This window comes from Drosophila biarmipes, chromosome 3L, assembly GCF_025231255.1.
Source record: "Drosophila biarmipes strain raj3 chromosome 3L, RU_DBia_V1.1, whole genome shotgun sequence".
In the NCBI taxonomy this organism is placed as follows: domain Eukaryota; kingdom Metazoa; phylum Arthropoda; class Insecta; order Diptera; family Drosophilidae; genus Drosophila; species Drosophila biarmipes.
In genome coordinates, this window is record NC_066613.1 from 6,805,892 (window position 1) to 6,830,298 (window position 24,407).

The following is a 24,407-nucleotide window of genomic DNA, read 5'->3' on the forward strand; positions in this document are numbered from 1 at the left end:
ATTAATTCAAAAGTATTTGTTTCTGTTCTCAAATCGACAATTTTTTTTATCGGCGTGTGCGATACGCTTACAATACCATCACTAACTATTGTCAAAAACAAAAATTATTTTGCGTTTCCGAGGCAGTCTGTTTATTTTTTGAAATGGCCGATCCCAACGTACCCAGGGGAGCTTTAAGTTTGCAGGTATTCCATTTGAATACATTTTTACGAGAAAAACCATTCATAAAACTCTTTCCTTTAGAATGTGCTGAAGTATACGGTGCAGCACCACGATCCGAATCCAAATGCGGAAATTCCAAAGTTGGACGAAACAGCAGATGTTGAGGTTTGTAATCTTTCGACCTTGAACTTGATATATTTTCGTGTTCACTCTATTTTAAGTACTCCCTAAGTAATAGTAACTTGTTTGAAAATCAGAAATCGGGAGTTAAGGTGAATCAGTCGAATAATCTAGAACATCTTTGGTCTATGGCCATGTGCTCCTCTCAGCTGGAATGCTTATATTACGGTATTCCTAGCTATTTTTTAAATTTCAGTTCATACCCTACCATACAATAATATTACTTTAATCTCATGACTATAAAACACCTTTATATGTCTCCAGCGCACTCAATTTTTGGCCAATGCCCTAAATGCCCTGACAGTGGATGCCGTGGCTATTATGAAAGAAGCTTTGTTCATACTGGACAGTCCTCAGGCCAGCACAGACGACCAGATCGAAAGCCTAGACGTCATACGGAGCCACATCGACGACATCGACAATGCCATATCCCTGGTGAAGCTGGGCGGAACAGCAACGCTACTTCGCTACATAGCACCTGGAGTGGACAACGAAGTTCGCTCCTCGGCCCTCAACACGGTGGCTGAGGTGGCCCAAAACAATGTGTTTTGCCAGAACGCCCTCGTAAACGATAAATTCCTTCCTGTCCTTCTAAAGAACTTGAGCGATGCCGATCAAAATATAGTTCGGTGTTCCTTGTACGCGATATCAACGCTGATTCGAAACTTTGAGCCCGGATACATTGAGTTCAAGCGAATCAATGGTATCAGCGCTTTGATAGGCTGCCTAAAAATTGCTAATGTAAACGTATTCGTAAAAGCTGCGTTCCTTATTGCATCTTTAAGCTCAGCCGACCAGTCAGTCAGAGGTATTTGGAGGTCTGTTTTATAACCCTCCACATGTCTACATTTTTCCTGTATCTTACAGATGATTTTCTAAAGGAAGACGTATTTCCGGTGCTGGTGGAAAACCTATCACCCGTTGAAGACTTTGATATCAAAATAGAAACCACTCTTTTCGCACTGTCATCACTTTCACGGGAATCAGACCTGAAACTTTCGACCGATAGGCGCGAGGAAATTCTGTCTACCCTCCAACAAATCATTTCCAAGAACAAACAGTCCGAGACTTGTGAAGTAAGATTTTAATATATCTAATGCTATATATCAAATTTCATACCTATTTTATTTACAGGACATGGTTAATCATGCAAGAAATATTGTGGACAACTTAAATGCACGTTAAGGGCTAATCAAATAAGTTTTCACGTTAAATGTAGGATAAATAAAATGAGTTTCGAAAGTATATCTAATTTACAAAACTTTTAGGAAAACACATTCCTTTGTTTTTAATTTTGTAACAATTTATTAATTTCAATTTGTCAGTTACGTCGGCAATGTGTCAAAATCGTCTCCAACTGAAACGATCGGTACGTGTTCCAAGTTAACATCAGTCGGAATGTCGCAGAGCCTGTTTCGTTTCGCAAATAAATTCCAATCCATGACCTGAACGGCGCGCAGGCTTTCGGCCTCGTTATGATGCCGCAACACCATGGATTCCTGACAGAATAATAACAATAAATAAGCGCAAAGGAAATGCACGATGTAGACAAACAAACCTTGATTTTCTCCCACTTATCGTCTACATCTTGCAACCAGCTGAGTAGCAACCGCCCATTGAATCGGCAGCGAGCACTCTTTTCCTTTTCATCCTGCTCTGGTGTGATCATGTTGTAGACCTCGTCGTCCTTCAGGTATGTACAAACGGAATAGGGAGCCGGTTGGCCAGATATGCTCCTAGCTGCCTTTGAGTGGACCCGTATTATCTCCTGCTCAACGTTCATGCAGAGTTTTTCCCGCTCCACGGTGTGCGCCTGGATCAAGTCTTGCCTGGCCCTCTCCTGGTCCTGATAAATACTCTCCATGGCCTGCGGTACAGTGCGCGGAATATCCGGAACTGAAGTTTCCGCATTGCGACTCAGTAAGTACGTTTTCTTCGTCAGAAGATAGTCGTTGTACCCCTGCGGAGGTCTTGGCTTCACCGGATACAAACTCTTCCACTTCTTCTCGATCTGACGCCGGATGCTCAAGAACATCTGAAAGCCATTGGTGAACGGATGGTCGTGCGGGTGAGATTCTTCGGAATTCACTCCGGAATCTGCAGCATTCGAGTTCTTTGAACTGTCGTCGGTGTTCTTTGGACGTATCTTTCGCTTTCGCGGATGAAGTTCCACGTTCGAGGGATTTATATCCTTGGACGAGGAGGTTGATGACGTCGAGGGACTCGGAACATTGGTGATTGTCTCCTGGTCAAACTGGTGGCCTTGCGGGATCGGACTAGAAGTCATGTTGCCGTAGGGTAGCTTCACATCCGCAGGGTCGTTTGCATGATTGGATGACGCCGGCGATGGGGAGCTGCTCTGCATTTGTGGGGAGGAGTTGTTGGAACTGCGCTCAACGCTGGTCACTCCAGTGCGATGAGAGCTGCGCAGGACCCTCAGATTCTTCTCGTCATTAAAGAGCTTTATGTTCTTGTCGTCCAGGACTGTGGAGCAAATGCTGTTGCTCTTCTGGGGACTCTCGTGCGGGCTAATAGACTGATTGGTTATGACGGTGTCGATGGAATCGCTGTTGGAGCTAACCACATAGGGCAGGGCCGCATTGCGGGAGGCCGTCACCTTGCCGGTCCTCAGCACATTGCCCTCGGTGTCGATGGAGCAGTTCTGTTGCGGGATCACAATCTTCAGAGGCGGCACCTTGAGTCCTCCGTTGTACAGGCTGTCGTTACTCTTGTAATCATCGCTGCACTCAGTTTCGTTCTCGATGTCTACATTCTTACTAATCTCTGCCTGCTCCTTGTCGGCATTAGAGGCGGTACTTTTGTTTCCTGATGGGGATCCCTTCGTCGCCGCTAGCTTGGAGCCCTTCTCGACCCTGGAGGAGAGTTTTAGGGAGGCGCCCTTCAGGTCCTTGCCATGCTCCGAGTCCTTGCGCTTCTTTTTCTTCACGTCCTCGCCGGATTCCTCGTAATCCTCCTCTATGTCTGAGTAACAACGCTTGGCCGCCGAAGTACCCTGGTGATTCGAATCGCTGGTTTTACCATCGTTGCTGCTTTCCTCCGCCGAAGACTTGTCTTTGGTGTCCAGGACCTCTTGCTTCTCGTTCAGGCAGCTCTCATCGATCTCTGTGTCTCCTTTCTTGCATTCATTCTTCTTTAAGTTGGTGCGCGATGAATCTGCAAGAGCGAGAGTCTTATACAATACATTTGACGGCTGAGTGATTTGGTTTTCGATATGTGGGGCAGTAGTATGGAATCATCATGGGATTATTTTGTATCTCTCTTTTTTATGGAAATATTATCTTTTTTACTCTTTGTTAATGTATTTCAAATTTAAATATTGAAAGGAGTGTTCCTTAGCTGGGAATCAAGTGACGAAAGGTGGAAACCAGTTTTCCGGATACTTGTACCTCACTTTATTCCTGTTTTACGTGCGTAGAGAACCAGATACATTTATGTACATATGTAGAAGGTGTAGTACCATTTTGTATGTAGATATGTAGGAAGCTAAGATTCCTCGGCATGAGTTGCTATTTGGGGGCCAGGAGAAACTATTCCAAGCAATTAATTCTAACCAATCGGTACGCCCGATGAAGCACACATGGAAAACATGCTATTCTGTTCACTTTTTGTATATTTACCTGTCGAGGAGGTGGTGGCTGTCATTTGAATTAGGCGAATCTGCTGCCTTTCAGACATCGGCGTGTTTGAATTCGATCTGGGTTGGGTGGCTCCTGTGTTAAATCCTATCCCCTTCGGTCTTGGGGGTGGCATACTCTTTTGTTCAGTTCGTAAAAATTAAAATATAGAACAAAAACAGAGACTTGTAAAAGTCTTACAAAATTAATACAAAATGAATAGTGCGACCGTATCTTGAATGCAAAAATACGCCGGCTCGCAGATCTATGAGCAACTTTGCTTTTCCAAAGGCCAGACCTCTTATTTAAACACAATTAAATTAACAGAAACTTGTAATGAAATTTTTTATTTTTTATACATATTATTCCGTTGCTGAACTAAAATGTACCTCCTCCAACAAAGCACGTTTCTTTGCCGTTTCCAAACATTATGTTGATGTCTGCTGTTTTTCTTAAGGATCATGATTATATATTTTTCAACCAATTATTAAGGGAATTGTAATTCTCGCTTTTTCATCAAACCGAAATTATTTTTCTAGCTCGTGTTCCGCTTCCACTGCGTTTCTGCTCTCGGCGTGTGACCGCTGGTCGAAGGGCCAAAAATGCAGAATCGTAGCGAAGATATCTCAACGCCCTGGCTACGGTCACACTCGGTTTTATTTTAGAAGTGTTGCAGTGTAAGTTATTTTTATAAAAAATCATTGTTAAATAGGGATTACTCAAGGAGTTGGAAAGCAATACGGCTGGTAAAAACAAAATATTTAAAGGCTCTCCAAGACAGCGCGCACTAGCAGGGCAGCGGGATTTGGAAAGCAAAATTCTATGCACGCACACATAAACATATGCGCTGGTGCGTAAGTGTGTATGTTGCAAGTAAATATAACCACGGCTGCCACTTGGGGAAGAGTTTGTGCTGGAAAATACGATCCATTTCACATAAATAATTGAGTCCGATTGGAGGAGTACCCCGTCTGCATCCCGTGTGGTGAGAATAAAGGCGATTGAAGGCCCCCGCTCTGCCGTACTGGTGACGATTGTGGAACCGAATGTCTAATGCTCCGAAACTTATGTTTATGTGTTAATGGATTAATGTACATAAAGTGACTCACTTTTTAAGACACTGGAACGAAGTGAGCTACCAGGGTGTTGTAACCCTTCTTGTTATATTAACCCACGCCCAGGAGCTTTCCGGCTTGGCAAGTGGGAAAACTTTGTTGATCTTGATAAAGAACCGAGCGGTCCCGTCATATACGACTCACAATCTCTTTTTACGCAATCTACATGATTTCCAATTCGAAAGGCGTGTGACGAAAGACTAAGATAGTGCAAGTACTATACACATAATGACCATATCTAGTTGTGTACTATTTTGGTGGTAATATTTTTAACAAGTCTGTTAGGGTATCAAAAGCTTCGGTCTTGAAAGACATTGACTTCTTAGTGTTGATGTAAGCAGTTATTTTTGCCATTCGTTTTTTGTTTATTGCATGACGCCAAGTGTAATTAACTTTCGCCCATAATTATATCTGTAGTAAACGATTCAATTAGCCATTAATACTTTGTATCAGTAGACATGTTTATGTAAATTTCACCGGCTGTGTTGATAAATAATAAAAGAAGCTCAAGTCTTACGAGGACCTATTCGATACACATCGAATACATTTCCACCCCTACATTCCACTAGTAAAACTCTGAAAACTTATTGGATTTTGTGAGAAAGATATTCCAATTGGCTAAAACTACACTTATTTTTAATTTCATGTTTTTAGATGATTTATTATTACTTTCCCAGAAGTTATCGTAAATACGAATATGTTAAAGCGGCAGTTTTCGAGTTCCAACCCCCTTTCTCAACGAACATGCGCACTACCAGTTTTCTTTTTCATCGTATTGATTAACGCAGCTTGAATCATTTTATACACGGTTAAAATGATTGTCTCCAAAGCTATAAAATCATACAGGCTGTAAAACACATTAAATACCTAGACTAACACCTTTTAGATCAGAGATCATTCATGTTATTGGGCTAATATACTCCAAGGTTCGTTAACACACTTTTTAATCGGGTTTTTGTACATGTTTTGCAGACAGAAAATCGAGAAAATCGGCAAAATGACGCAAATGTCGCAGGACGAAATAATAACCAACACGAAAACAGTCCTCCAAGGCCTCGAAGCCTTGCGAGTGGAGCATGTTTCGATTATGAACGGCATCGCAGAGGTCCAGAAGGACAACGAAAAGTCGGACATGCTGCGGAAGAACATCGAGAACATCGAACTGGGCCTGAGTGAGGCTCAGGTGATGATGGCCCTGACGTCCCATCTGCAGAACATCGAGGCCGAGAAGCAAAAGCTCAAGACACAGGTGCGTCGCCTGCACCAGGAGAACGCCTGGCTCCGCGACGAACTGGCCAACACGCAGCAGAAGTTCCAGGCATCCGAGCAGCTGGTCGCCCAACTGGAGGAGGAGAAGAAGCACCTGGAGTTCATGGCCTCCGTGAAGAAGTACGACGAGAATCAGGAGCAGGACGACACATGCGAGAAGTCCCGCACCGATCCGGTGGTGGAGCTGTTTCCGGACGAAGAAAACGAGGACCGCAACAACATGTCGCCCACTCCGCCCAGCCAGTTCGCCAACCAGACTTCCGGCTACGAGATTCCAGCACGTCTGCGAACTCTGCACAATCTGGTCATCCAGTACGCTTCACAGGGCAGGTACGTTTCATCCAAAAATGTTGATTTTGCCCCACACTCCTCTGCACATATTCCCATGAGTGCAATTAGGAAAACAAAAACTATGGTGAACAACAGGATTCAATTTATTTATTTTAAGTAATCTAAGTTTCTTTTTGAACTTTATATTTAAAGCACGTACTCAAATACATTTCATAATAATTGCGTCTGTATTTAGGTATGAAGTAGCCGTTCCCCTCTGCAAACAAGCTTTGGAAGATCTCGAAAAGACAAGTGGCCACGACCATCCCGACGTAGCCACAATGCTGAATATTCTGGCTCTCGTGTATCGTGATCAGGTGCGTCTTGCTTTGATTAAGTTAATTTATACTATCGTTAATTAAAAACACTTCATGCCATTCAGAACAAGTATAAAGAGGCCGCCAATTTGCTGAACGACGCTCTGTCGATTCGAGGAAAGACTCTGGGCGAGAATCATCCAGCCGTGGCGGCCACGTTGAACAATTTGGCCGTCCTCTACGGCAAACGGGGAAAGTACAAAGATGCCGAACCCCTTTGCAAGCGTGCCTTGGAGATCCGCGAGAAGGTCCTTGGAAAGGATCACCCCGATGTTGCTAAGCAACTCAACAATCTCGCCCTGCTTTGCCAGAATCAGGGCAAATACGACGAGGTTGAGAAGTACTACCAGCGAGCTCTCGACATCTACGAATCAAAACTTGGTCCCGATGATCCCAATGTGGCCAAGACAAAGAACAACCTTGCTGGCTGCTATTTGAAGCAGGGAAGATACACCGAGGCCGAAATCCTCTATAAGCAGGTCTTGACGCGAGCCCACGAACGTGAGTTCGGAGCGATTGACAGCAAAAACAAGCCCATTTGGCAGGTAGGTTTTTGTTTTACATTTTGGCCAAGCATATACTACAAAGTAGGCCTGCAAACCTTCACTTTTAGGTTGCCGAGGAGCGTGAGGAGCACAAATTCGATAACAGAGAGAACACTCCATACGGCGAATATGGCGGTTGGCACAAGGCCGCTAAAGTGGATTCCCCCACGGTGACAACCACTCTAAAAAATCTGGGAGCACTTTACCGGCGGCAAGGCATGTTTGAAGCTGCCGAGACCCTGGAAGACTGTGCAATGAGGAGTAAAAAAGAAGCCTACGATCTAGCTAAACAAACCAAGGTCTCACAACTGCTAACTTCAAACGAGAAGCGACGATCAAAGGCAATTAAAGAGGATATGGATTTCTCCGAGGAGGTAAAACCCTAAGCTCTAAGAGCTAACCGCAGATTTAAACCACACTTTTTATCGTTGCAGAAAAATGCGAAACCATGAAAATATTATTTGTTCATCGCCCACAACGGAATCTTTATGTTTATGATTGAAAGTTAACAACAAACACACACTTTATTTATTCATTCCTTAATATACATAAGCTCTCAAGCATACATTAGCAAATAAACAACGTTTTATACCTTGTTATTTCGTCAAAAAATATGTACCGCTTTTAATAATAAACCAAATATATTTAACTAAACGGGCTTATTGTTTTTGGTCGATCCCTTATACTCAATATCTAATAACCAATAAAAGCTTTGCGATGGAATTCAACTTATAATTTATTGATGGTAGCAAACAGAACAATATGTTTGCTTAGTCGCTATCATTGTCATTTAAAATCGAGGAGACAATTCCGGCGAACTGCTCAGCTCTATCCAGGAATTGTTCTCGAGTAAGGCTCGTATCATTCCGTAAGCTCTGCGCAGTGAGAAGGAGGTTTTCAAAGTCTTTTAATTGATTATCCAACTCGTCGGAACTGATGTCTTCTTTGTGCTCTGAAAAAATGTGGATATCAACAATGGCTTGTAGGAAAGGATGCATTTACTCACCAGAACCAAACTTGACATTGGACCAAACAACATTTTTTAAACCCTCAACAACCTCTTCGTAGTCCCTTTCCGGCTCATCTGAGTCGCTCTCAACATTACTTTTCAGTGTAATGATGTCGAAAAAGAAATTTGTTCGCTCTTTTATTTCGCCGAAGGACAATCCACTATCTTCCCCTGAAGTGGAAGACGTTAAGAGGAATCCCAATTGGATCTGCTCATTTTTTGCTAACGTCTTGGGAATGGTTTCGATAAACGAAGTCTGCAAGAATTTGATTTTAAAAAAGCTGTAATATTAGTATTTAATATAACTTACATCTTGGGCATCAAAGTAGATGATTAACGCCTCCGTTGCCTGTAAAATTTTGTCCGGAACACTTTCAAGATTTCCGGAAAAAGGTACTAAGTTGATCGAGGTGTTGTAGTACTTGGTTTTGATGAGGCATTTATAACAACTCAGAGAACACTCCGTTGAAGTGGCTTCTTTGGGTTGATCAACTTCGGAGAATATATCTGTAAGAAATAAATCACATATTGGTGAGATGTGAACAATATATATTTCTGTATTTACTCCTTGTGAAACATCTGTTGCAAAAAATGCATTATTCAATTGCAGTTTCGACTTATGATGGATTTATTTAGTTAGCAGCCCTCGGCGAAGTTGACTGAAAAGTATTACTCTCAAGTTTGTAGAATTACTTTTATAAACAAACAACGTGAGAATTCCCTGCCACCCAATGCTATGCATTTCCATGAATGTTAGTAACCAATCATGTAAACTATTCATACTTTCGACTATTTCCGTCGGAGTAGTCGCTCCGTAAGATAAAACCAAGACGACTGGATCCATTTTATAAAATTTCTTTATTTATTTCAGTCAACAAAAACAAAAAGCTAAACTTGAGTGTGACCAAATCTCAAGAGTGCAAAGTTCCGATTTGGCCAAAATAAAAAAGCTTGAATCTATACTTGCATCGTTTTTTGGTTGAAAATATTTTTAAAATTTTTGTTTTTTGGATCCCCTGTATATATATTCGAAAACTGCCCACCCCATAATAAGAACATCCGTACTATTTAAAATTGCTAAACCTTTTTTATATGGCAACAATTCTTTATTATGTTTTAATTTTACTAACTTACTATTATTGTATATTTTTGTCATATTTTTTCAACAATTGCTGATAGGTTATATCACATTTGGGGCCTTCGCCAACGTCATTCTCATAAACCTTCTTTGCCCTCTCGAATGCCTCTATAATGCAGGACCTAAAAATAAATGGAGTAATCAAGTAGATTTAAAATAAAACCAGGGAAGGTTGTACCACCTAAAGAGTTTCTGGTGCAGAACGTAGGCGCTCACATGACCAGCATCCAAATATCGCACCTCTGCCCCGGGCCATATATCCTCGAGGCTGGAACATCCTTCCCGCGGCACATAGGCATCGTCCTTTGCGCACACCGCTATAATCAGAGAGGTATCGAAGGGAACCGAGAAGTTCTTCAGATGGGTGCACTCGTCCATCATGCCTCTCATAAACTGCAGCGCCTCCCTTTCCCACCAATTCGTCTTGGTAATATCTATTTTATCGGATTTGTTTTGCGCTGAGAGGGGCAGAATGAACTTCATGAGGTTTGTCAACGCTGAGCCCGTCTCCTTAGAAGGTTCCTCAGTCTCTATAGCGACCTTTTGACTGAGGGAGTCCTTGATATCTATCGTCAGATTGTCAGAGTCAAGTTTTGTGTTCTTCAGGGACTTGGTGAGGAATATTGAACTATCTTCTTGAGCACAAATGCCCTGTGCCTCGTATTTGTCACCACAGGTATTGCTGTTTTCGAGGTCCTGGATCTTCCTCGTATCACTTATGTCTTCTTTCAATTCTTGCAGAGATTGGTTGAAGTTTTGGATGAAACTTTGGCCCGCTGAAAAGGCGTCGTCTATCACCGTGACCATTTTGGACAGCCGTTCTCTGTACTGTCCATCGGAGAAATACTGCGTTTCCAACATGTCCCAGTTGATGGATTGGCTCATTACTCCCTATAAAAAGATTTGAATTAAATCCGATTGTTTGATTCTAGTTTAACCACGTTTACAGTAGTAAAAACAGCTGAGGCGGTGGACCAGGAAAGGCATGGCACAAGTACCAACGGTTTTGGCCAGTTAGTGGCAGCGAGAGATGCCATCTTTAAAGGGGAAATAGGATTAGAGATCATGTAATGGTTCTCGTGAATATTAACTTACATGTCCCCCCATTGATAATCCAGTAACGCCTAGGGGACCGAATCCATTCCTTTCACACCAATGAAAGAGCACAAGGCACTCCAGGATGAGGCACCCACCCATCACGAAGATGTCAGACACATTATGCAGGTTGGATCGTCTATTTAATAATATAAACTATTAGTTACCAGAATTTCAAAGGAACCTCTTTTTCAATTATACCCACGTTTGGTTATTCGGTTTCCTCAGACCATAAAAGGGATTTTCAAGTATGATGGATCCGATGTTGGCGTCCTTCAGAAGGGGTTTCGCTATAAAATTTCTTCTCCTCCAAAAGAACTGCAAATATAAAAATTGTACTCAGTGAAATTAAAAAACAACTTGATTGTATAACTATAGTCATAGGACTATGGTTAAAATGGTCCCAAACAAAATTTTTTTTTATGCGGGAATCAAAAGAGTTAAAATTATAACGATTATCAGTCTTAATTTCAGGAAAAACAAATAAAGTAACTAAAAAGTTAGGAGAAAGCTAGATTGTACAAGGAGATAATACGAGTGACTCAAATGAAAAGTTTTTGTTTTGTGGGACCCACTTTTGGCTAAATGTTGCTAGGCCGATCGCCTGACATCTGGCCTCTATTGAAAGTAAACAGACATTATTCGACTTGAAGCACGGACCTATCCATGATACTCACATGATCACCAGTTCCAGCCAAGTGAATGCATACCGGCTTGTGCTTTTCATTTTTCCACTTGTTCGGGATCAACAACTGAAAATGCGCCTGCTGAGATTCTTTTGGAACCACTCCAGGCAAGTGTAACTCAAGGGGGGTTTTAAATTGGCCTTCTATTAGGGTGCTCTCTGCAGAAATTTCTTTCTTTGTGATCTCCACCGGATAGTCTCGGGGAACGAGCTTGAAACACATTTCCCTATTCGATATAATTTTTCGGAACTGAAATACCCTGAAATAATTGTCGCAAAGCAAAGACAATGAAGGTTTAGTTTACAAATTAAAGGGCGGGATCTAATGGACTAATGAAATAACTAAACTTTTTTTTACTAAACCAGATATTTTAATGAGCACTTTAAGAAAAAATAATCTCATGCTTGGTTGAACTTCAGGAATCTTTTTTCACTTTTATTATCAATTTCTTTAATGTATTGTTGCTTAAGGTAAGTAACTGAAATTTGAATGAATTAAAGCAACAACAAATCTGATGGATGTATTTGATGAGAAGCTAACTTTTTAAAAACTTGATCAAACTAAAAATAAAATATTTATTAACGACCTTTTCTGCTGTAAAGTTGTTTTCCCACTAACCTGTAAGTGAGAGTAAAAAATTGTTCTCATATCCAGTGTCCACTGGCTGAAGGGCACTGAAATGTAGATTAATAATGGCTTCGTAAAACAAAAAATTAGACATCTACATCCCTTTAAAAATTACATAAATAATGATTTAAATTATAAATTTTTGTAATATAGGTATAACCACACCTTTTTATAAACATAGTATGATTGTCTTCAAAGATACTTTTCGAAATGATACAACAGAAAATGTTAACCTGAAGTTCAATAAATTACCAAGTTGACTGGATTAACTTTAAACTATGTATGTATTTAGTGACATAAACATTTGCAACAAGTCAGATGCTGCAGAAATGCGGATGTGTTAAAAATGTTTTACATATGAAAGAATAATCCTAAGACTAGTGATAACAATCATGCACATTGTGTTCTGTCTAACCAACGTGTATAAGAGCCATAAACATTGATTGTCGGTTGCTTATTTTAGTTCTTTAAGTTATCAATGCCATGTGAGATTAGGTCTTGAGTTGTTCAGTTAGACCCTGGGGAGGACTCCGTTTAGTATTTGACTTAATAACTTGTTTAAAACATAAAACCCCGGTTGCAAAAAATCTTCAACCCCAGTTTCAGCATAGCCGTTGCTAAATCGGATCTTAGGTGTATTACACAGATGACAAACTACTTCATTTTACAATTATATACAGTCAAAGAAATAACCTAAGCCAGGTAAAAGTATAATAGTATTACGTAAAAATCCAAGGAGCCAATAGTTTGTGTGATTCCTCAGTAAAAGCAGGGCACTCACCTGCGCAGGTTCTCCGGCTTTCCCCATCCCTTTTCGAAGAACCTCGTTATCAGCATTCGCCGGTAGAGACTATCTAGTTTGCTGGGAGGCATTGCTGAATTTTGCCCTCGACCCTCGAATAAATAATAACAAACAACACGTCCGATGGAGATGGCCTACAGCACTATCGATAATGGAGTAGAAACATCCATGGTGATAAGACTTGCAATTTTAAAATGTACACAACTACTTTCGGTTTCCTATTTTTTGCAACGACTGCCAATCTGAAAACTAATTTAAAAATGTATATTTTGTGCAAATTGGTTTTGATTTTTCTGTCAGGGTAGTGACACAATTTATAACGGCCGTCAATTAAGCGTCGGCAGTGGGTAGCGAAAATGGAATGGTGGAATTAGGGACAGGGGGCTCTTTTATTTTGTAAACTTTCTGGTTAATTGTGGATCAAATCGAAAAATCTAAAACGCAAAATAGTTTTAAAAAGATTAATGGAATGCACTTGTTGCTAACTGGCCGATGCTATTTGACCGACATCAATTTATCATTGATTTGGAATGGTGGAATATGGAACAATTCAAATGCACACTACCCAGTAATTTTCGAAGTGTTTTTAAACTTATCAAAAAGCCGTTATGAAATTTAACTTTTGACTTATTAGAATAGCTGTTGTTTGATGGTATAATCCTTAACATTTTTGTTTAAAAATGAAATATAACAAGGAGAAGATTTTATGTAGAAAATATTTTGCAGTTCTACCATTTTGAAAAAGCACTTCTAATTTATCTCCATCGTTTGCAGACTGCAGCAGCAGAATTTATCCAGTACCTGCTCTTCGCAAATGCGCTAGTGACCGCCCTTATCGTCTCGTTAGCATCCGCAGGTGTGAGCCTGGATTAGTTCGCATCCCAATACGCGAGCCTCAGTAAATGTAAGACCCAATCCAAGCCATAACTAGGTACAAATTTTGTAGTTGAAAACACTACACATCCCACATCGTTACGAAAAAATGCCTTCGTTTCCACTCAAGCTCAAAAAAAGTACAATTCTTATTATTAGTTTTTATTACATTGTATCTTATAAAATATGTTACTTATTTTCCTTTGGTAGTTTTATCAATACGATACGTATACACTACATTTATATTTGTATGTATATTATGTTTCGGGCAAACATAGTTCGTTAAAAAAATTACGTTTGCCCTTGTAAATACTTTATTAAAAGATTTTATAAATATACAAATAATTTATCATGGCACACTATGCATTGATGTTCCAACACGTGCATTATGTACTCGTATATATATATACATAACTAACTTAATCCAATGTTGACTCGGCTATGTGATGTAAGTCTGAATAATTAATTATTGCGCGATGTAGGAACTCGTATTGTGCCTGGAGGATATAGTTCGTTTATTTTCAATTGCAGGAAGTATATGTAAGGACCAACTTACGTATGAGTTGATAAGTCCCGTTCGCTGAGATCGTAATTTCCTTGTTGTGGCACAGATGTCGACACACTTCTCCAATCTAAGATGCTGGACTAAAATGCACATTGCGACGAAAATTGAACTTCGATCAGTTCCCAGGCTGAAAAAAGCGTGGATTAGTCATAAATTGAACAGAATAAATGGAATATGTTTGCAATTACCTGCAATGAACTGTGAGTGGAGAGCGACAACCAGAATTTTTGTTGTTCTTGTAATGGTTGTATGCTTGATCAACAAGTTCTATGATGCCGCGGCAGACTTCAGGAACTTCTCCTTCCACGGTTGGCCAACCATTGTATTGAAACTGTGTGACTTTCAGCGTATCATCTATCTTGCAATTCGTAACGTAAAATTCGCGGCGAGTGTAGTACGGACAACTTTCGCTGTGCACGTATTTTACAAGTATATGGTCATATTGGACTTCATCATCCGCCCAGTAGCGCGGGCACTTTCTGGGACCGTCTCCGATCTGTAAATCATTTTGTGCAATAAAAATCAAGGTTTTCCAATCCAATAAAGATTGTAAGGCAGTACTCACTTCAGAAATCATTACCAGGGTGGTAACACTCTGTTCTGAGATCATCCTCCAGAAATCGCCAATAGTGTTCTCAAGCGGATCTTGGGCAATAATAAAGGTTTCGCTATTGTCATAGCCCTCTATGAAGGATGCGTTAATGTAAGTAGAGTTATCCCGCATTGGAAGTGGTGTCAGTATTACCTAGATTTAAACAGGCACATTTTTTAAACATAATCAACATTAAAGTACACTATTACTCACTCTGTTACGATCGTAGGGTATAACCTCCTGACTTCTGTTTTTCACATTGTTCTCCTCGTTCTCGCCCACACAACACGATTTACTTATCTCATCCGCTGTGGCCAGCAGTTTCTGAAGTAAACGAGAGTAAGTAAATCGCAGGAACGTAGATATCACATTGTACCAACCTCGAATTCCAGTTCCAATTTGCATTTACCCTCGTTGGGTTTCCGCTTCAGAGATTCAATAGCTGTCGTCATGGTATCAATGCAAATATCCGTGTTTCCAAAAGTTCCAGTGTCCAGCAAGGCCCGGTAAAGGAAGATGTATTGTTTCTGTGAAAAAATACAAGGTTGATGATAAATTCTGCAGTGGTATTGCATTATTTTTACTAACCAAGGATTGGACTAAAAAGTTTCGTTGGTGCCGTAAGTCACACACTGTGTTGTAAATGGACACCGAGTCTTCTTCCTCCAGCTGTTGGATCAGAGAATCTAGAGCCACCAGGGTGCCGGTTCTACCGACACCAGCACTGCAGTGCACTAAAATTGGACCCCTTTGCAAGGAGTAGACGGAATTGATTTGTCGAATGAATTTGATGATGCCATGTGGATGCTCTGGTGCCATGAAGTCCTTCCACGTTAAATAGTGGTATTGTGTGATTTGTCTACGGTCCTCCTCCTCTCCCACATTGGCCTTGTTCTTGGACACGTTAAGGGTTCGTTCAATATAATCTCCAGTCTTTCGCTCTTGTGCAAATTTCACTAAAATATCTCCGAACTGCTTTGTATCAAATACTTTTTCAGGCCAATATTTCGCACACTTGGCCTTGTTATATTCCTCCAAATTTGTAAGCATCACAATTATTTCTAGATGTTGTTCCCAAATCATTCGCCAAAAATCGTCGATGGTGCTCTCCATTGGACCCTGTGCGCAGATAAACTTCTTTCTTTCCTTGTATCCAATTACGAAGTTTGCATTTATATAGTCCGCTGTCTGTAGTCCGTTTATGACAGCCAACTTTACGCGCGTTTGATCGTAGGCTTTAATGTCGGGATACCTATTCTTGCAGGCGTTTTCCTTTAAATCACTGTTTTTAGTAGTTCGATCGCTGAACCGGTTGGGCAGCATTTCGTACTCCCGAAGAAATCCATAGTCGGTGTCCTTATGGCGGTTCTTATAGGCGTTTTCCAAATCCAGTCTATGAATGGGGCCAGCATCGAATCCTTTGTGATTCCCGGATGTAATAAAATGACTGTGGTTGTTACTGCGGCGACCAAACAAAGCCCTGCTTGAGAGTAAAAAAGGTAATCATTAATCACAAGCGTAATAAGAATATTTAACGTTAACTAGTTACCTTAAGGAATCTCTTAATGTTAAAGTGTCTTCGCCCTGCAATTCGTTTTTGGTTTTTTTGTGATGGAAAACCCACAGCACAATAAACACGAGGATAACACCAAGTAGTACGGCTCCTGCTTTAATTCCAATATTTAGGTAGAAGTCCATATTATTCAGGGATTGAATGGGTTCCGCTTCTGTAGCTGGCGTAATTACATCAAAGTACTTGCTATATGCCATTAGCACATTATTTCTATCCCGAACTATAAGGAATGACCATTTGAAATTATTAATTTATTTGTTACCAATTATAAACAACCACTTACCTATAATCTCTAGGAATCCAGTATAATTGGAGTTTATATCTATCTGACCGTCATAAACATCTCGACTAGTGTCATGGAGTGGCACATTCGGGTTGACGGAGCTCAGAATTGGATTCTCATCGCTTGTCACCGCGTTTCTCTTGTCTCTCAACTTACTTTCTAGGATTTTAAGAGCATGATCTGTCAGGTTGGCTCCCTGGATCAAGTTGTCTTTTTCGAGGGAATGTGGTAGTTCAGGATCAAAATCTGTATGAAAAACGATCATTGGTACACGATACAGAAATTAAGTTAAAGTGCCTTACTTGATAGTGATCCCAATGGAGGTGGGGGGGTGACTTCCGGCTTTCTCAGGAACGGAGTACCCTCCAAGCATTTGCGGCAAATTTCATCGTTGTCCCTAATAATATCATTGTTTTCGCTGAATCTCTGCTCGTCGCCCAAAAATATTTCGGGCCTAAAGTACTTTCTGCTGATCATTTCAGCTATATATGCACTGCTCCTTGTGGCGTTATCGCTGTGAACCTCTTGATATGTGGCGATATTTAGCTTATCCGGCTCAGGCAGTTCCTTGTTGTCATTGTTAATCCTAACTAGATTTAATCTATAACAGCAAACGGGACCGTTTCGTTCGCTGATCTTGGGTAGGTATAATTTGAGGACGTGTTTGGAGCCCAGGTTAACTTTTGTCCACAGAGTTCGGCCAATGGAGTCCGGCGTGGAGACGGGCATTAGACAACTTCCTACAGCTGGCTCGCCGTTCTTCTTGTGACGCGTTATGGCGGACACCGTCACTGTGTAGTTCGTATTCGGGCTAACACTTTCGTACAGGGTCTTGTGATGAGGCTCGTCGATTCGTCGAATCTTGGGTCCCCACGTCTCCCTATCCACAGTGCTCATGGGATTGCCCAGCAGGTGAATGAAATAAGACACAACCTTGCCGTTTGGCGTTTTGGGAACATCCCAGTTGATGGAGATTGAGTTGCCCCTCGTTACGTTGTCATGGTGGCAGTTGATCGTCAAATTGGTGGGCTTCGAAGCCACGCCGTCCATAGTTGTGCCGTTCACGTTCTCGGACCAAGGTCCACAGGTCTTGGTCAGATCGCTGCATGCCCTTACCCTAAATTCGTAGTCTGTGGCGGTCTTAAGCTTATCAAACATGTATGGCAAGTTTCGAGAATTCTGCTGGTAAATGGCCTCTTCAATCACTTTGGGCACCTCGCCCGATTCGGAGACAATCAGCTCGTAGTACTGTATATAATCAATGAGGTCCGGCGGCGGGGGATTCCAGCCTATCGTTATTGTGGACGCTGTGCTGCCGGTGGTCTCGACTTTCGGTATAAATATGGGATCAAAGCTGAGAGTGGTGATTCCCTGGGGATACTGGGTGGGCTGGCCATCGCCAATCGAGTTCTTTCCCGCAATTCTTAAAAAATATGTCGTGTTTGCTTTAAAATGATCCAAAATATACGATGAGTAGCTGCCGTTTATAAAGTCCTTATGGTAAGTAATAGTCGGTGTTCCGGCCTCCTGCAGGCTGACGAAGAATTTTTGAACCGGATCGTTGCCGTCGTTCACGGTCCAGTTTAAATATATCTTGTTGGCCCCCACAGCCTTGGCAAAATCAATGCTAACTTGTGGCACTTCCATTACGAAAAGGCTTATGTCTTTGGAGGTAACTTCCAGACCCGTTTCGTCGAAGACGGTGCACTTGTAGGTTCCATTCTCCTTCTTGTAAACCTCGGTAAACTCCAGGGTGAAGTTCAAGTGGGTATCATTCAGCTTTGAGATGGACGAAAAGGTGTCCAGGAACTCGAAGTGGCTCCCGTCTTTAAGCCATTTCAGGCTCTTACTCGTCGTCTCATTTTGCGGGAACATCTCGATCAGACAGTGGAGCACAACATCCTGTTTGATTTTTCTCTTTATCTTGTCGGCGGTGCTTTGCAAGACCTTGGAGGGAAGGTAGGGCCTAACTTGGAATTCAGTCGAATGATTTTGCCCCGTTTGGGAGGTGCAGGTGAAGTTTCCCGAGTCCCTAATATTAACATCGAGAAGCGTCAGGACATTTTTATACTTGATGAAGTCTTGGCTTTCATTGTTTTCACTAACGTCGTCGTTGGATTTCAGTGGCTCAATTCTGATCTTAAACCTAAAAGGGAAAATATAAAACCATTACATTTATAAATGTAGGAGAAGATATTAAAGTATAGGTTACTTACCTTGTATTATTTTTATTGATCGTTTGATTTCCCAATTTCCAAATTACTCCTTCGTTTTCCGACGCACACTCTAAAGTTAAGTTTTTACCTATTTCTGCCCATTCTGTAATAAATTTTTTTTTTAATTATTACATTACATTATGTACAAATATACAAATGGTGTTTTTAATTACTGCTCCCATGTACACATTATAGATCGGGGTTAATAACCCATAATAAACTGGAGACAATCACTACCCAACCAAACGTTTACATTTTCTGTTAAATATTCATTCAAATTCGAATAAAATTTGCACCCCATATGCAATTTCTTGGTTTTTTATCACTTACAAACTTTATAATGGTCCCCAAAAGGGGGTTGTGTGGTCATCGATAGGGCGGCAAAAGCCAGACATAAGAGCAAAACTCCGCCCATGACACCGCGCATAAACTGGCGATGTTCTCCAGTGTAATTCCGGAATCAACACGTACTTCCTTCCAGATATTACAAATAGATGTGTTTCAGATAAACCGTGGAGGTGTACATATGAGCGCACAGACATAGGCCCGTCTGTATGTATGTGCACCGGGAAGAGTGTACATACATACGGATGGTCGACTACTTTTGTTTAGCCCCAATTGAAATCTCACCCCACCGCCGTAATCTTTGGGCGTTACCGACGCAGTTCGAGTACCGTTCCATCTAAAATTGTTTCACCCACTTGGAGTTAGAGCAGTTTGGTTGATAAAACTAGTCTTAAACTGTCGAAAATGGTCCACTTCGCATTTTCAAAAAACAAAAAAGGAGCACTGCAATTTGTTGACACCCACCAACCGTTCTTGTATGTATGTATGCAAGCTGCATTTGTGCTATGCGGCTGGGGAACCCCTCTAAAATCAAAGAACTCCCGTGCGAAACATTACCTTGCCTCAGCGATCCCTGGACACAAATCGCACAAAGGAAAATATATGCAAGGATTATAGTCAGCAGCATCGACATGCGTCGGGGGAGTAACGCCATGGCTAGCTTATTTCTCACTCCGAACCGGGTAAATACATATGTCAAAAATTATATTCGATGTCTGTGTTCCGTGAAAAGGTCCTCTAAGTTGTACTATCGACGCGGCGAATAGGAAAACCCGAAAAATGAGTTATTAAAAAAAACATTTAGTAGACGGCAACCGCGAAGAAGTATTCATTAATCGTAATTTTTTCATTAATTTGTTGTTTCCAGTGTGACCGCCGATTTATCGGTCTGTTATACCGCCCGGCTTTAAGAAATATACTTGTTTTACCATTGTGGTATTGTGCATATACCAAATGTACCAATAATACTTATATGTTTTCTTTTATTTTCTTTACATAAATAATCTCAAAAGGGATAATTTACATTGAAACTAAATGTGAAAACAACGTATTTTACATAGCGTTAATGTCAAAATTAATTAAAACGTTCGCTTACGTTTGCTGACACTACGTTTGCTGGCACTCACATTTGCGTTACTTTACGCAAAATATCGATAAACGATATTTGTTACATTTTCACCGCAACCACCAAATCCTAGCCGGCGTTGTTTGTGCGCGTTTTTTTGCAGAAAATCATTGGAAAACAGATAAAAACATGAAATTAGTAAGGTATGCTATGTTTTAATTACTTGCTGCATAGACGAACCTGACAGAACCCGTGTGTTTGCACGCTTCATTCAGTTTTTGGTGTGACAAGTATGCACACATGCACGCACGCAGAAGCGAAGCTGCCAATTGTTGTATTTGTACACAATATTTACAGTAGCCATGAATTAATATTAAAACAACACTCGTATTATAGTGTATAGTTATTCCACCTTACATTGTGATTTGAGTAAAGAATGAGAAGATTCTTAAAGGGTATAGCGAAGGGGTACTCTAGTTTCTAGCCGCACAATAAGACACATTACTTGTTTATTATAGTAAGTCAGCTTATGGGTTTCAGTTCTGAGAAAGTTAATGCTAACTAACCTTTGACCGCTTGGCGATTTGATATAATATTAACATACTGCTCTTTATATCCTTCAGATTCCTGATGAAACTGAGTCATGAGACTGTGACCATCGAACTGAAGAACGGCACGCAGATCCACGGCACCATCACCGGCGTGGATGTGGCCATGAACACTCACCTGAAGAGCGTGCGCATGACGATCAAGAACCGGGACCCCGTCCACCTGGAGACCCTGAGCATTCGCGGCAACAACATCAGATACTTCATACTGCCGGACAGCCTGCCGCTGGAGACGCTCCTCATAGACGACACCCCGAAGTCGAAGACAAAAAAGAAGGACAGCGGCCGTGTCGGCAACCGCGGCAGGGGCAGAGGCGCCCGCGGACGAGGCGGTCCAAGGGGTCGTGGAAGGGGCCGCGCGTCGGGCCGACGTTAATTTTTGTAACTGCTACACCTAATAAACAATATTCGATAAATATAGAATACAAATATTCTTTGGATAAATCTATTTTGTACACGTTTATGTTCGAACCATTGAAATTTGCCCACAATTCAGCATACCTGAATATAAATTGATAAGGAATCATTTTTGTAGTAGCTCTTGAAAAATGTGTTAATACCAAATGTAGTTTCCCTCAGAAAATATATACAAATGAAGAATACCTTCTACGATTGGAATTGATTGAGATTTTTAAATGAACTAATGTTTGTAAGCCCGAATTTTGTGTAATTTAAGTAACATTTTGAAAACCATCAAAGGCGTGACAATGGTCGTAAAATTAATTACATTATTGGTCAAGAACTTTAGGACCTACACTAGGCTTGAAATGTTGATCTACTTACTACTTCCCTTGCTAATGATACATTTAGTTTGGCTGCGATGTGGTCCAAATCATGAAAATCCAATTCATTGCTTTGCACGGCGAGATGGAGTGCTTGGGGACAACATTAGACTCACTCTACTTTAGTAAGTAGGAACCATGAACACCTTTAAGATGTATAAACATCTAATCTAATGTTGTTACTTGTATTTTAAGTAATTCAATGGACAGAATAAACAAAGAAAGTCCTATGAAGGAACTTTTGTTGCATGCAAACGACAAATCTTTGTCAGACAAACTAAGACCTGCACTGAAAGGCATTTTAAAGCTTAGAAGAATTATTCAGATAAAGTCCGAGGGAAATATGGAAAAAAAACTTCGAAAGAGAAATTATTTGGCTGGTATTATTTGGAAGGCTGATGGTGATAACACTGTAGTTACAATTATATTTCCCAATCCGTTAAGGACTAAGCCAAGTGATCTGAAATTATGCCATCCTCCATTTACAGAGATGAAGGATTCCTACAAATACTATATGCTATTACTGCCTTTCTGAGCCAGTCCGGTTTAGGTAAACCTGCCCAGAATTTCAAGGGTAATAGAGTAGCAATCTCGTCAAACCCCTTTGTTATGGATAACAAATACAAAAGAGAAATAAATGAAAAACTCTTAGACCCAATTAAATCAATTCGCAAAAATTATTTGACATTTTATTTGGGTATATTATACATATACCCTTTTATTCGCTTAGTCATGGTAAGATAAGCATTTAATATGTTTTGTGTTGTCGAAGTGATCATTTAAGTTTTTATTTCAGCATATGGTGAGAGAAAAAACAAAACAACAAGTGGATTTAATGAACATTTCTGGTTCAAATCGTTTTCTTCACTACTTGTCCTGGTTCTTTTCCACTCTTATTCTGCTTACTATGATTAATGTTTAAACAATATTTTTATTAACGGTAAGCAAACATTGCAAATCTAAAAGTAGCATCTAAAAAAGTTACAAAAATATGGTTTTTGTAAATTAGTTGTCTAGTTCATATTCCCAATACTTAAATTCGATTGGAACCAATGTTTTAGAAGATAATGCGATGCATTGCAATCGTTTTTTTTCTCCAAGCCACGTCTTGGATACCGGTTGACGCTCTATCTCAAAAAGTTGTGAACCTTTTTTTTTGTACTATATGTACAGAATCTGAACTTTTGCTACTTTTAAAAAAAATTTGAAATGATTTAATTTTTAATAATTTTTAGATTTACCTCTCGTCAATTTACTGGTTCGATTATAATTTAAATGCAAACTTGCGGAACCTCTTCGATTTTCTATCGGAGCATGGGTTTGTGCATTAGCTAAATATTTGGCGCCAACCGCTTATCAATTTTCAAATAATAAAACCAGAGCAATTATGATATTTAATAAAACTTTTTTTATCTCCCCTTAGGCACCCCTCTGTAAAAATGGAAACGTCTTAAATTGCTCAAGCTTCACAGCTTCTTTGTTTTTCTTTGAAGTCTGGGCAGTGTCTGGCATATGTTTTTGATTTTTAGTTTATAGTTTAATTCAGAATGTCACTTTGGGTGCGCTCGTAGTTGCTTTTCTTTGTATACTTAGTTTCTTTCTTTATGTATTTTTGCCAGCAAAGTTAATAATATTGCTATACATGCTCTGCATATTATTTCACTACGCATTTCTAGTGGGCCTAAGTCTAATGCTTTACTTCGAATGGTTTGATAATACCGGCTTGCAGTGGTATCATATATCTAAAATGGAAAATATCTTTAAGTCTAGTACAAATAGTGCAGTTTTTAAACATAACTTCGTTGATATTATAATGATAATGCTAATAGTAGCACTTATATCTTTGCTACTTTGCCTAATGATTGAGATGTGTTTTCCGGGGCGGTATGGTATTTCAAAATGTAGAAGATCGAACCCTGGCAACCATTCGAATCAGCATGGAACTCCAGCAGTTGTTCAAGCCAATATGTTGCGAAAATTGCAAAGAAGAAAGGCTCATCTCAGAAATTTTACAATGAATATGTACGATGATCAAATCACCATTATCTTGGGTCTTTCCGATTCCGGAAAGTCGGCAGTAATAAATTCTATCACGGGTAGTGTTCCTCCAGAATCAGGCTGGATTAAAGTGGACAATAAAAATATCATCAGTCATCCCAATAGCTCCAGGTCTTTCTTGGGACTATCTCCTCAGCACACTGCCTTATACGATTCCTTGACGGTGAAGCAGCACGTGGGCTTTTACTCATCTCTGCTAAATTCTCCTAGAAAATACAGAAGGAATACCATGAACAACTATTTGAAAGCATTGGATCTATGGATCGTAAGAAATGTGAAAAGTCGAAATTTATCGCAAGCGGACAAAAAGAAACTGTCGGTGGCATTTGCCCTTTGTGGTAATCCTAGGATCATTGTTTTGGACGAGCCCACCGAAGGACTGGAGCCCTGTGAGCGGAGATTACTGTGGCATTTGCTGCAGTCCGAAAACGATGTCGCACTATAATAGTTGCGACGTACCAAATCGAAGAAGCCGATGCTCTGGCGGATCGAGTGGCTATATTGTGCGATGGGCAGTTGATATTCAACGGAACCTC

The 24,407-nt window shown here is 40.5% G+C and overlaps 7 protein-coding genes across 13 annotated transcripts; 3 read left to right on the forward strand and 4 right to left on the reverse strand.

The window, feature by feature from the left end:
- The first annotated feature begins 23 nt into the window (after positions 1-23).
- Positions 24-1,617, forward strand: LOC108035896 (uncharacterized). The gene is made up of 5 exons (XM_017111654.3): positions 24-185; positions 244-327; positions 607-1,150; positions 1,210-1,418; positions 1,477-1,617. The coding sequence occupies exons 1-5, from the start codon at positions 144-146 to the stop codon at positions 1,525-1,527; spliced, it is 930 nt and encodes a 309-aa protein (XP_016967143.1). The 5' UTR covers positions 24-143; the 3' UTR covers positions 1,528-1,617.
- On the reverse strand, positions 1,412-4,548 carry LOC108035894 (ankyrin repeat domain-containing protein 12). Its single transcript, XM_017111649.3, has 4 exons — positions 4,367-4,548; positions 3,981-4,116; positions 1,901-3,516; positions 1,412-1,841 (listed from the first exon to the last, which is right to left on the reverse strand). Exons 2-4 carry the CDS (start codon positions 4,111-4,113, stop codon positions 1,668-1,670), a joined length of 1,923 nt encoding a protein of 640 aa, XP_016967138.1. The 5' UTR covers positions 4,114-4,116; positions 4,367-4,548; the 3' UTR covers positions 1,412-1,667.
- Positions 4,549-4,599: 51 nt separating this feature from the next.
- Positions 4,600-8,207, forward strand: LOC108035895 (kinesin light chain). Of its 3 annotated transcripts, none has more exons than XM_017111653.2 (6): positions 4,600-4,654; positions 6,065-6,691; positions 6,888-7,008; positions 7,074-7,553; positions 7,622-7,927; positions 7,988-8,207. In XM_017111653.2, exons 2-6 carry the CDS (start codon positions 6,090-6,092, stop codon positions 8,003-8,005), a joined length of 1,527 nt encoding a protein of 508 aa, XP_016967142.1. In that variant the 5' UTR covers positions 4,600-4,654; positions 6,065-6,089; the 3' UTR covers positions 8,006-8,207. The 3 variants fall into 3 exon arrangements, with proteins under 3 accessions (XP_016967142.1, XP_016967141.1, XP_016967140.1); XM_017111652.3 differs by having other exon boundaries at positions 4,650-4,723; XM_017111651.3 differs by lacking the exon at positions 4,600-4,654 and adding an exon at positions 5,875-5,941.
- Positions 8,208-8,271: 64 nt separating this feature from the next.
- LOC108035897 (uncharacterized) lies at positions 8,272-9,473 on the reverse strand. Its single transcript, XM_017111655.3, has 4 exons — positions 9,346-9,473; positions 8,873-9,069; positions 8,560-8,818; positions 8,272-8,505 (listed from the first exon to the last, which is right to left on the reverse strand). The coding sequence occupies exons 1-4, from the start codon at positions 9,404-9,406 to the stop codon at positions 8,324-8,326; spliced, it is 699 nt and encodes a 232-aa protein (XP_016967144.1). The 5' UTR covers positions 9,407-9,473; the 3' UTR covers positions 8,272-8,323.
- Positions 9,474-9,629: 156 nt separating this feature from the next.
- On the reverse strand, positions 9,630-13,188 carry LOC108035963 (protein ABHD18). 4 transcript variants are annotated; one of them, XM_017111777.3, is made up of 8 exons: positions 12,890-13,188; positions 12,100-12,155; positions 11,473-11,740; positions 11,001-11,113; positions 10,796-10,934; positions 10,648-10,737; positions 9,882-10,591; positions 9,630-9,822 (listed from the first exon to the last, which is right to left on the reverse strand). In XM_017111777.3, exons 3-8 carry the CDS (start codon positions 11,701-11,703, stop codon positions 9,699-9,701), a joined length of 1,407 nt encoding a protein of 468 aa, XP_016967266.1. In that variant the 5' UTR covers positions 11,704-11,740; positions 12,100-12,155; positions 12,890-13,188; the 3' UTR covers positions 9,630-9,698. The 4 variants fall into 4 exon arrangements, with proteins under 4 accessions (XP_016967266.1, XP_016967265.1, XP_016967269.1 ...); XM_017111776.3 differs by lacking the exon at positions 12,100-12,155 and having other exon boundaries at positions 12,890-13,187; XM_017111780.3 differs by lacking the exons at positions 12,100-12,155; positions 12,890-13,188 and adding an exon at positions 11,371-11,413 and having other exon boundaries at positions 11,473-11,557.
- A 713-nt stretch (positions 13,189-13,901) lies between these two features.
- LOC108035938 (tyrosine-protein phosphatase 69D) lies at positions 13,902-20,230 on the reverse strand. 2 transcript variants are annotated; one of them, XM_017111733.3, is made up of 12 exons: positions 19,916-20,230; positions 19,013-19,115; positions 17,099-18,942; positions 16,797-17,042; positions 16,490-16,733; positions 15,529-16,420; positions 15,321-15,467; positions 15,154-15,264; positions 14,914-15,093; positions 14,537-14,844; positions 14,340-14,475; positions 13,902-14,280 (listed from the first exon to the last, which is right to left on the reverse strand). In XM_017111733.3, exons 1-12 carry the CDS (start codon positions 20,010-20,012, stop codon positions 14,203-14,205), a joined length of 4,386 nt encoding a protein of 1,461 aa, XP_016967222.1. In that variant the 5' UTR covers positions 20,013-20,230; the 3' UTR covers positions 13,902-14,202. The 2 variants fall into 2 exon arrangements, with proteins under 2 accessions (XP_016967222.1, XP_016967221.1); XM_017111732.3 differs by having other exon boundaries at positions 15,529-16,423.
- Positions 20,231-20,463: 233 nt separating this feature from the next.
- Positions 20,464-21,649, forward strand: LOC108035877 (probable small nuclear ribonucleoprotein Sm D1). Its single transcript, XM_017111627.3, has 2 exons — positions 20,464-20,626; positions 21,047-21,649. Exons 1-2 carry the CDS (start codon positions 20,613-20,615, stop codon positions 21,405-21,407), a joined length of 375 nt encoding a protein of 124 aa, XP_016967116.1. The 5' UTR covers positions 20,464-20,612; the 3' UTR covers positions 21,408-21,649.
- Positions 21,650-24,407: the final 2,758 nt, after the last annotated feature.

Coding starts and splice junctions, on each gene's coding strand:
- LOC108035896 (XM_017111654.3), top strand. CDS start 144: ATGGCCGATCCCAACGTACCCAGGGGAGCTTTAAGTTTGCAG. Junction 186..243: donor GGGGAGCTTTAAGTTTGCAG/GTATTCCATTTG, acceptor TCTTTCCTTTAG/AATGTGCTGAAGTATACGGT. Junction 1,419..1,476: donor AACAGTCCGAGACTTGTGAA/GTAAGATTTTAA, acceptor TTTTATTTACAG/GACATGGTTAATCATGCAAG.
- LOC108035894 (XM_017111649.3), bottom strand. CDS start 4,113: ATGCCACCCCCAAGACCGAAGGGGATAGGATTTAACACAGGAGCCACC. Junction 3,517..3,980: donor AGCCACCACCTCCTCGACAG/GTAAATATACAA, acceptor TCGCTCTTGCAG/ATTCATCGCGCACCAACTTA. Junction 1,842..1,900: donor ATAAGTGGGAGAAAATCAAG/GTTTGTTTGTCT, acceptor TTATTCTGTCAG/GAATCCATGGTGTTGCGGCA.
- LOC108035895 (XM_017111651.3), top strand. CDS start 5,907: ATGATTGTCTCCAAAGCTATAAAATCATACAGGCT. Junction 5,942..6,064: donor GCTATAAAATCATACAGGCT/GTAAAACACATT, acceptor CATGTTTTGCAG/ACAGAAAATCGAGAAAATCG. Junction 7,554..7,621: donor AAAACAAGCCCATTTGGCAG/GTAGGTTTTTGT, acceptor CTTCACTTTTAG/GTTGCCGAGGAGCGTGAGGA.
- LOC108035897 (XM_017111655.3), bottom strand. CDS start 9,406: ATGGATCCAGTCGTCTTGGTTTTATCTTACGGAGCGACTACTCCGACG. Junction 8,819..8,872: donor TCTACTTTGATGCCCAAGAT/GTAAGTTATATT, acceptor AAATTCTTGCAG/ACTTCGTTTATCGAAACCAT. Junction 8,506..8,559: donor CAATGTCAAGTTTGGTTCTG/GTGAGTAAATGC, acceptor ACATTTTTTCAG/AGCACAAAGAAGACATCAGT.
- LOC108035963 (XM_017111776.3), bottom strand. CDS start 12,981: ATGCCTCCCAGCAAACTAGATAGTCTCTACCGGCGAATGCTGATAACG. Junction 11,741..12,889: donor AAGCCGGAGAACCTGCGCAG/GTGAGTGCCCTG, acceptor CAATTATTTCAG/GGTATTTCAGTTCCGAAAAA. Junction 10,935..11,000: donor AGGAAACCGAATAACCAAAC/GTGGGTATAATT, acceptor ATTATTAAATAG/ACGATCCAACCTGCATAATG.
- LOC108035938 (XM_017111732.3), bottom strand. CDS start 20,012: ATGGCGTTACTCCCCCGACGCATGTCGATGCTGCTGACTATAATCCTT. Junction 18,943..19,012: donor ATCAATAAAAATAATACAAG/GTAAGTAACCTA, acceptor TTTCCCTTTTAG/GTTTAAGATCAGAATTGAGC. Junction 14,476..14,536: donor CCACTCACAGTTCATTGCAG/GTAATTGCAAAC, acceptor CGCTTTTTTCAG/CCTGGGAACTGATCGAAGTT.